Source organism: Tinamus guttatus, unplaced genomic scaffold, assembly GCF_059628265.1.
Source record: "Tinamus guttatus ecotype Peru unplaced genomic scaffold, ASM5962826v1 Tinamus_guttatus_pri_ptg000286l, whole genome shotgun sequence".
NCBI lineage: Eukaryota > Metazoa > Chordata > Aves > Tinamiformes > Tinamidae > Tinamus > Tinamus guttatus.
The window spans coordinates 1,975,116-1,985,567 of record NW_028288820.1 but is presented as its reverse complement, the minus strand read 5'-3'; the positions used below and the strand labels follow the sequence as shown (position 1 = coordinate 1,985,567).

The window sequence follows — 10,452 nt, the reverse complement described above, 5'->3', positions numbered from 1 at the left end:
TTTTTATGGGAATGGTGAACCTCAGTATTAAGCCCATTTTTGTTCCATTTTCATGTGGAAAGGCAAACTGAAGACCACATGGGCCTGGCTGAGGACTCCAGAGTCCCCTTTTATTATTTCATTCTCTCAGGTGTCAGACATCCCTCCTTTCCCTACGAGGTGTCCAAGCCAGATGGGCATCCTTCCTGTTTGAATAGTGCCGAGCTTTCTCCAGGCTGGTGAGAATGTTCCACAGGACTATCCAGTCAAGGACACATGAGGGGACTTTCCACCGTTCTTTTCTAAGACAAAACTTATCAAGTAACAAATTTGGTCAATTTAAGAACTCAGCAGAGAGGCTTCTACTGTACCTAGCAGATCGGAATTTGAGCTCATGGTAACATTGCACGAAGCTATGATAAATGAAAGTAATTGGCAAGGCTAGTAAAACAATGCCACTAACCACACAAATTCCTCCAAGAATCCTTCCAGGTACAGTGATGGGGCACATGTCACCATAACCAACTGTGGTCATAGAGATGATCACCCACCAACAAGCAGCAGGGATGCTGGCGTAATCCTTATTCTTTGTTCCCAAGTCCAGCCCATTTTCAAGAAGCTGGGAGAGTGCACTGAAAATTGCCATAGCAACACAGATAAAGACAAGTAGCATCACCATCTCTCTGTAACAGCGCTTCAGAGTCAGCCCAAGTGTCTGAAGGCCAATGAAATGACGAGCAAGTTTAATCACCCAGAAAATCCTCATCATTCTTAAGACCCTCAAGGTGACTCCAGCCCTCTGTAGCTGCGAATTTTCCCCGGTAAAAACTGTCATTAGAACAGAGATGTAGTAGGGAGCAATTGCCAGTAAATCAATGATGTTGAGAGGTCTTCTGACAAACTCACACTTGTTTTTGGAGACGATGAACCTCACAATGCACTCTGCCGTGAACCAGCCTATGCAGATAGCTTCAATTATCCTGTCAAAAGAAACAAAGTACAGTATTTATGGTCTGCAAAAACACTTCAGGGGATGTTGGGTTTGTTCACAGACAGCACCGAATTGACATTCAGACCTTCACAGACAACAAACAGAAAGCCACACTATTCATATGCTGAGCATGTAGCACCAAGTTTCTGCAATTAACCTGTGGATTTACTGAGAATTTTAAAATGATGTCTGCTAAGATCTTGCTTATGGATTGTCTTCTAAGAATTATATATCGCTATTGGTTCTGGTACTGTGCAAATTTTCCTAAGAAATCTGGAATGCTACAGGACATTAACATGCCTAGCATAAACTAGATTTTTTTTTTTCAATAGGGAGGCCTCATCCACTCTATGAAGATCAAGGACTGCAGATCAGTGAACTGCCTGATTACTGCCGGTAGTGTACTTGACTAAAACAAAAGTAAACATGGAGTGGGTGGAAATCAGCTTTTGAATTAGATCACTCGTGCAGATTTTGGTCTTCACAATCAGTCCATCTGACTTCCATCCCAAACAGGGTCTTACCTAGAGCCTTTATGCAGAACTTCGTAGGCGTAGCCAATAAAAACAGGCAGCATTTTGTTGTTCACCAGTGGATACGTGCTACACTCTGTATTAGTTGAAATCTTTCTATTTTAAATGTAATTCCACCTAAACTGTGTTGTAGCAAAAATGTCAAGGTAACCAGAGCAATAAGCAAGACTGTCTCCTTGCCAAGTACAAATAATGGCCTTGATAAAATAAAACACTGCTGTCTAAGAAGGAAAATTCAGTACATTCTTGTGTATTTTAAAATTCCACTGCAGTGAATGAGATTTGAGAACATGCTTTCACTTGAAAGGTAGCAAGTGAGATGCTTTGTGTACCAAGTGTCTCATTACAGATCTGAAAATTGTTCTTTTCTTAAGAATTCAAACTGTGCTCACTTGTTTAATAAAGGAGGGGATAAGACCTAGTGTTTTCCCTCTTCCTTTGTTTGCTTATCTTATTTCACAAACATTTAAGATAAAAGCAAATCACCAGTGTCATCATCTACCAACAGGTCTGCAACTGATGTGGCATTTGAGATCTGAAGGTACTCGATGAAACCAGAGTTTCCACTACAGCAGGAGATCCTAACAAGGTAGTATTTATAGTAACTATAACTAAGTCATAAGTCATTATCTAAATGTCATTTGAAAACATTAGGAAAACAATGTTCTTCTATAACTAATACTAATAAACTTCATGAACTAACTTTCATGGGAGTTTCATAAATTAAAATGTAACATTTTAAATTCATATCATATACTTTGGTTTTATGCTAAAAACAGAGGATATAGTAACTGACTGTTGACATACTCATGACTTAAACTTTAATTCCAAACATAGCAAATTTAAACGAACACGGGTTAACTCCATAGAAATAACATAGAGCTATAAAGATCAAAATAGTTTTCTCTTACAAATTATTCTCTTAAAAATTAAGCTTTTGAAAATATTCATGCTTCCTTTAAAAATGATAATAAGTGATGCCTCAGGTGCTGATTTGATTTCTTTAAAAAAATATATTTGGTTCATAATGTCCTTAAATCAAAATGCTGATTTTCTTTGTTCTATGAAACTTTTTGTATAAACATGGATACTGTTTTAATTTATTACTCCTTCATGTTGCAAAATCAAGAAAAAATGTTTTCTTCCAAATACAGTGTGTTTTCTCTCTCATCCTTATTATAGACATGATGAAGAAAATACTAATAAAGAAAAACATAAAAAGCAGCAGGATCATGCTAATGATAAAGTCTGAGTGTACTTAAAGGTCATTGGCTAATTGGGATCTCACAAAATACTTGAAAAAAATGTAACTGGATATAAAGTTGCAGCTAGGAATATTCTACAATCCAGTGGACTCTATTCCATTACACTTTATGAAATTCATCGGTAGTTCTGCCTATGCTCTATGAAAGAAAAGAAAGCTATTCTTAATTTCACAAATTAAAGATGTTTCACTTAGTATTTTCTCCTATGGAGGAGGACACTGAAGATATGATTACTCCATTATAAATTAAGCAAGTTATCCCTGAGCCAAGATGTAATGAAGTTTGGTCCAGATCTGTCATTGTCAGAGTCTTATCTGTGAATCAGTATTGGTCTGTTATGACTTTGGGGAATGGTTTTGCCACTGAAAGTCGATGTTACATGAAATGTGATCAATTCATTATTTTACTCTGGAGTTCTACTACTAGCAGTTTTTAGCTGGAGAGATACTGTAAATCAATTATACTGCACTAGGAAGGACTGGAGATCCATTTGTTGTAGAACAGACTTCAAGAGACCTAAGGAACATCACTGACATAAAAATGACAAAGATCAAGACAGTGCAAAATGCATTATTTCCTTTCCATTATATTTTGCATTTCCATTTCTCCATGGTTTACCTAGCCATTTTTTCCATCCATTACAAACATCCTGGTTAAGGAAAAGACGTGGAACTGTCTGTGGAACAGTTTGATTCCTCCTCTTTATACTCCTCTCTGCCGTTATAAGTGGATTTCGGCAGTCCTGATCAATCGCATCAAAGTGAGTAAGCGCTCTGCAAGCGCAACTTGAAACCTCTGCCTCTTGTGAAATTGAGAGCACTATATATTAAGTTTCCACATTCTGATTAAGTTTGCCTCTCTCTTAAACTGACTTATCTTCATCGCCAACTTACATACTTGTTAATAGATAAATAACATCTAGTTAATGCTTAGTCCTTAAAAGAACTTAATTTAATACGAAGTAAAGGCAGCTAAAATGCATTCACTTGGAAGACTAAAGTTAGTATATCTTCTGTAATCAGTTCTTAAGATATTTGCTGCATACTCACATGACAGACTGCCTGTTATTCCTTACTCCTGAAATAATATGCAATTTAAAAATTCTGTACCTATATAATTAATAAGCTTTATATGGTAAAACATAGCACCTATTTTATACACTTCTGCCATAGATTTTGGTTGGTTTTTTTTTTCCCCGTATCAATTTAGTTTTAAAATAGCTGCTATTCAAAAGGGAGAGAGGAAGGTGGAAACAAACCCATGAACTGTTTGCTCAAAGATCCCCATAAAATTCGTGAATAATCAGATAAAATACTAGGTCTTAATTTTTGCTTGGTAACGATTATTTTTGCTTATACTTACTGTTCTATGATCTTCATCGTCCCAGACCTGAGCACGGGAGTGATTATTTTTCCCTTAAATTTTAAGCCTCTTGGTAGTTAACAGCTTTTCATGATTGCTTTAATCATGATTTTCATCATTGCTTTGTTCATGAACTGAAATTCAAGCCGTTGTGAGCTTCATTTCTTCTGTAATCCAATCACTGTTTAATTTTATTCCATCTGATAACCTCCTTTCAAAGTAAGCTATTTTACATACATATTTACTGAGTTAAACTTTCTCAGAAATATTTCTATCGTTAACAGGACTAGTTTGTTACATGAAAAGGATGGTATTGTGAATGTCTTAAAGTATTTTGGCTTAGCATTGATCTTCACCTCAAAGTGCCAATTTTATGCTTTTAGTATCTTCCGGTGAGTTGGCTGAAATCTTCCCAAAATATTCATTAGCAGCACTATTAGCAATTAAGCTTGTAAATAAAACATACACATCTACAGGACACAAGGAAAACGGATGACATGATTTAAAGAGACAATATGACAGGATTAAAGATTAAACTCTGCCAACACTGCTTAGTTAAATTGTTGCTAAAATCTATTTCCATGTAAAGCACATTAAAACAGAAAAATGTCCAAACAACAGCTATCCTGCTCAGGAAGACTCCGAGTCATTTCAGCAAATAACGCTTCTCAGTCCTTTTAAAAACAACAGAATTTCTGCCCGACTACTGGAGGAACTGGAGAAGAGCCATAAAACAACCAGTTTTACTGTATTAAAAACTTTCCTGGCATTTCTCTGTTCTATCCTTGATTTGGTAGTAATAATATGTCTCAATGCATGAAACTGGTGCTTGCCTTTATACCGGAGGGACATAACGAAATCTGTCTCAGCACCCCTGGGGGAAGAGCCAAATACCTTTCACATCTGTCAGAGACTATCCGGACATAACATCCAGACTCTGGGGTCTTCAGCATCTTTCCTACCTTCTTTGAGCGTGTGCATAGCACCTAGCTCTGGTAAGCTCTGATCGGTGCTCCTGTGCCTGGGAAGTGATACAGGTCCATTCTTTGTGTTACTTCTTTCTTGGAATGCCTTTACCACACTTTTGAGCATCTCAAAATCCATCAGAAAAATCCACATAGTTATTTTTAATTTAGGTGTTTTCCATCTTCATTCTTTCAGAATTTAGTGTTAAATGTTTGGGTTAGATCTCATTCAAGGAGGGAGTAGGATTATATTTTTCTAAACAGATGTTAGACATGAATATTTGGTTTCCTGAAGTTCCACAGGGTTAATGATTTCTGTACCTCCAAAACCTAAATGTAACTTTTTAAACTGATGTTTTGCAGAGATGACAAAATCCCATTGGTGGCTGTTTAGAGATGCTTTTTGAAAGAGTTAAGTGTTTATATGCTTTTGCTTAAGAACATAGCAGTAATATGTTTGATAACCGAGGGATTCTTTTAATACAGATTTAATCATGATTCAGTAAGTGGAAAAGGGACAACAGTCTCTTCCTTATGCTAACAAGCAATTTGTATTTAGCTTTAGAAAAATAAAGAAACACAACATTGTGCTGGCTTGAAGTCAAGTGGCCCCAAATGGCTTGCTGTTATAGGGCTCAAGAAACTCCACAAAACACTGTGCTTATCATGAGTTTATAGGCAGGTGTCTGATCAGAGACTCTCGGTGTGCATCTCTTGGCACAGTTCAGGAGAGAGCAAAGATGACTTGGAACTGCCAAAAGCAACAGAAGGGGAGACAGGTGTCCCTGCTGTCTGCTCCTAAACTGTGCTAATCTGATGCAAATCTTCAGCTCTGAGAAGTGAAACATGCCAAGGCAGGGAAGAGAGCAAAATCTTTTTTTTTTTTTTTTAATGTCTCTTTAATAATTCATTAAAATGTCATTTTCATCCCTCATTCTGAGACTGGTCCTGGGGAAAGCAATTCCTTTGCAAACCAGGGAATTATATTCTGTCAGCATCTCTAGTAGTTGTGAAATTCAGAATTCAGATTCTCCATCCCTTTCTCCTTAAAAAGTCTTACTCTTGGAGTTCTCTATTGCCCTGTCAAGGGTGTTACTCCAAAGGATCGCAAACAGCCTTACAGACTGTTCACCCTTTACTTCCCCGGTCACAGTGAAGAGTCATAACAATATAACAGTTTCTCAGAAAGATCAGGAAAAGTTTGGTGTAGATTTCTAGTGAGGAGAAAAATATAGCTGATAGGAGCTGATAACAGTAGTAACCCTTATTTCTAACCTCATTAAAGAGGCTGACATAGTAAGTGACAGCTGCTCTCTCCCATCTAAAGACGATGCCTCGACAAGGGGGAGACGCTGATAGCGCCACTTTCAGTGCAGCTACCCACAGTGGTTCTGTGGATGGTCACCACATTGCAGCCACGAAAATCAACAGTGTGGCGTCTCTCCAAGGCGTAAGTAACATAACATAATATTGAGGAAAGGGCAGGGTTTGTTTTGTTTTGCTTTTTTATTAGTGAACATGAGAGGCTAAAAATATCTGAGCAGGTTTCAGAATTGTTGGTTTTCTTGAAACAATTCCTATCCAACAACAACTTCTTCTCAGTGTCTCTTATTTTGCTCTGATAAGTCAACTGTATTGAAAATTTATGTTCTAAGGAGTTCCAGATAAGCCATATAATTTTCATTTCTGAAAGCTTTCAAAATATGTTTTTAGAACAACATAAAGTCTCTGTACTTGTAGTTACAGTGCTGGATGTCGAAAAATATATAGCATTAATGTCACAATTTCTCTTAACAAAAATATTACTGTATTGTAATACTAGATAGAATTTCTTGATTTCAGTGAGGAACTCTGCTTAATAAAGAAAAGGCATAATTTGGCTTCAAACTGTTGAGCAGTAACTCGTAGCCAAATTTTAAAAGCATTCCCACTTAAGATAGGTGATTTTGTCAAAGTGCTCAATTACAGACATTGCTGTGTGCTTCCTATGACCTGATTTTCAAATAAACCTAAGCAATTTTAAATAAATGCATGCAAAATCAAAGGAAATATAATCAAATAGAGAGATGAAGTCAAATGAGAACTGGACATTAGGTCAAATCCTATGGCAAGCTAGTGGTTGTAACTTTACTGTATCACTCAACAGTAACTGTGCCTTCTTTTTTCTAGATACAATGGGTTTTTTAGTCACGTTACATAAAGAAAGGAGTTGCTCCTATAAGCGAACAAGGTCACCTCAGAAGGTGACAAGATGTGGACAGGAAGGAACACATTTGGTTTTGCTATCAAAGTGTTCACCGATAAATCACTATCAACTCACATGCAGTAATAGCACATGGCTCGTCACCATTCTGTCTTATTGTTTGCATCAAAGGAACTTCTGCAAGAACAGGGTGACAGCTGTTGAACTTCAACTTTTACAGTAAGTTACTGCTCTTTTTTTGTTGTTGTTGTAATTCCATAGTACAGTCCACAGTCAGCACTGAGGAAACTCAGCCATCTCTGATAGAAGTCCCTAGGGTTATTTCTGAAAGCGGTATTCACTGCCCTGTGAAGTGTTCAGCCACCCTATGTTGTACAGAATATTTAGGACGTTAACCTTCAAGTGCTTGGTATATAATATGCAGTTACACAGAGGCATAAAACTGTGTGTGTGTCTGTGTATTTACACACGCATTCCTGTAAACAAAGGCACTGTGAAAGGAAAATGGTCTAACATATATCTGCAAGTTAAATTCTTTCACTAAGTGAAAAGTTAACTTCCACAATACAAAGATGTAAACAAAGATACAAAGTCACGAATGGTCCTGTTGTTTATGTTTTCGCATATCTATCAGCAGCATCTAAGAAATTTGCTGTCTTAAAAATCACCGGAAGCATCCAATCTTTGAAGTAACTGCAGTATGAGAGCAGCTGTGCAAGGCTGAAATATGACTTTTTAATTGGAAGAACCCCAAAAAAGCAACTTTTGACATATCTGAATCTAATCAGGAGTCAACTGCTTAACAATCTGTATCTGCCCTTTTTTTGTTGTTGTTGTTCATACAGTAAATTCTTTGGCTCAGCTACAGTCAGAATTACAGGTGCAGTTTTCCATTAAGTTAATGGAAACTATGAAAATACTTTCCAAGGAATTAATTTGGCTACTAAGGTATAATATATCACATTCCAATTAACTCTAAGGTAAAAGATGGACATTTCATAATGACAGGATCGCTTCACTGTAGGGTCCCCTTAGCAGAGCAGAAGCTGGAAACTTTTTGTTGTATATTGTACTTCCTTAAAAGAAGGGAGAAGGGAGAAGCTAGAAGCTTTTGCTAGAAGAAACATCTACTTTCTTTTATATGTCTTATTTGTGAGGGAAATCCCACTTATGTGATCTCGATTTTGTTCTCTAGAGAATAGAAAATAGAGAGTAATGACACTGGAGTCAGTGGAGCCAATGTACCTTTAAACAAATCACAAGAAAGATGGAAAAGGGTTTGCTCATACTAATAAGACTTGAGATTGAGCTTTATAGCCTCACAGCCTAGGTTTCTGCAGGAGGTTTTCCACATCATTTAATGTTCTTAGACTTTTTTTGTCTAAAGCAAATGTAAACATCTGTTGCGTTTATATATTGGGGCACAATATATTTCATTTGCAAGAGCTTAACCCTCAATTTGATCATCTCCTGCGTGCCCACATGGAGAATCTGAGGACCAGGAGAAAGGCTGCTGCCATATGAGAGGTTTTACAAGATCGCAACTGTAACATGCACCGGATCTGCTCCAAGAGCAGGGTTGCATGCACACACGGTAGAGCACATATTGCACTGTGATTTTCCCAAAGTAAGGGCGGGGGGCATTGCCTTTTTTTTTTTTTTTTTTTTTTGGGGGGGGGGGGGTGCTGTTATTCTGCCTTTTCTCACAATTACAAGACCTAACTGTCACTAACATCCCTTTTAAAGGAGCTGCCCTGCCTGCCGCTGAGCGCGGAGCCAGCGGCCGGGCAACCTCCTCCTCCTGCTGCTGCCGCCGCCGTGAGCGCAGCTAAGCGGGGAGGACCCGGCTCCGGGGCAGCCCTGTCCCCGCGCCCCGGCTCCTCGGCGAGGGGCGCGAGCTTGAAGGGCTCCCAGCCCCTTTCGGGCGGCCACGGCTACTGAGCATGACGACGAGCGGCGGGACACACCGGACGGGACACACGGGGAGCGCACAGCGGGAAAAAAAAGGATCCTCCTACCCTGAGGGCTCCCTCACTGACTCTGCTGTGTACCTGCTCTGCTCCTCCACGCTGCGGTTCTCCGGCGCGCGCCACTCGGGCAGCGTGCTGGCGCACAGCACCACCATGGACACGATCACGAAGAGGATGGAGACGGTGGCCAGCACCTGCGCGGCCACGGAGGACGTGGGCTCCTCGAAAGTCCTCCTCATCCTCTCGAGCCACCGGCCGCGCTCGGGCGCGCGGCGGCCCCTGCCCTCGGCGGCCGCCTCGCCGGGCGGCTCCGCGGCCGCGTAGTAGCCGCGCGTCTCGGACATGCGCTCGTCCAGGCGCCGCTGGCAGCAGTAGTCGAGGTGCGAGCCCTCGAGCCCCCAGTAGACGAGCTCGTTGTAGAAGGAGAGCTCGCACATGTGCGGCACGAAGCGCAGGTGGCCGTGGCGCACGTAGAGCATGATGAAGCCGAAGGCCTCGGCGTGCCGGTCGAAGAAGAACTCGTTGCGCTCGCGGTCGTAGTCGTCGCACACCTCCAGCACGTCCTGCTCGGAGCGGCAGCCGTGCAGGCGGCTCACCCGCCGCAGCGGGAAATCCTTGAGCACCTCCCGCGAGAAGGAGTAGCGGGTGCCCCCGACGTTCAACACCACCGAGGGGCCCCTGCCAAAGTTCATGGCGCGGGCGTCGCGGAGGAGGGGACGGGACGGGCTGCCCCGGCTCGGCTCGGCTCGGCTCCGCTTCGCCCCCGGCCGCCCGCCCGCCCTCCCGCGGCTGCGGGGCGCGCTCTCAGCGGCGGCGGGCGGGCATGGCGGGGCCGGGGGCTCCGCTCCGCTCGGTGCCGGCTCCGGCTCCGGCTCCGGCTCCGGCTCCGGCTCGCGGGCGGGCGGGAGGCGGACACGGGACGCGGGACACGCCTCCTCCCCCGCCCGCGCACGTGGCGGAGGGGGCTGCGCCGCTGCCTCCTTCCTCCTCCTCCGCGTCCTCCTCCTGCTCCTCCGCACCCCCCGGGACTCCCCCGGGCGCTGCCGGCAAAACACTTCGCTGCGCCGAAGCGAGCGCTGCCCCCCGGCAGAAGCCCCCGGCGCACGCACGCAGACTTGGGCCAAGTTGTCCACCAAGATAATAATAAAAAGTTCTGTTCGCGCCCCGTCCCCAGCCGAAACTTG

General features: G+C 42.0%; 1 protein-coding gene across 2 annotated transcripts; it reads right to left on the bottom strand.

Moving 5' to 3' along the window:
• KCNG3 (potassium voltage-gated channel modifier subfamily G member 3) lies at positions 1-10,019 on the bottom strand. 2 transcript variants are annotated; one of them, XM_010227415.2, is made up of 2 exons: positions 9,317-10,019; positions 1-959 (listed from the first exon to the last, which is right to left on the bottom strand). In XM_010227415.2, the coding sequence occupies exons 1-2, from the start codon at positions 9,958-9,960 to the stop codon at positions 314-316; spliced, it is 1,290 nt and encodes a 429-aa protein (XP_010225717.2). In that variant the 5' UTR covers positions 9,961-10,019; the 3' UTR covers positions 1-313. The 2 variants fall into 2 exon arrangements, with proteins under 2 accessions (XP_010225717.2, XP_088383536.1); XM_088527410.1 differs by having other exon boundaries at positions 9,350-10,019.
• Positions 10,020-10,452: the final 433 nt, after the last annotated feature.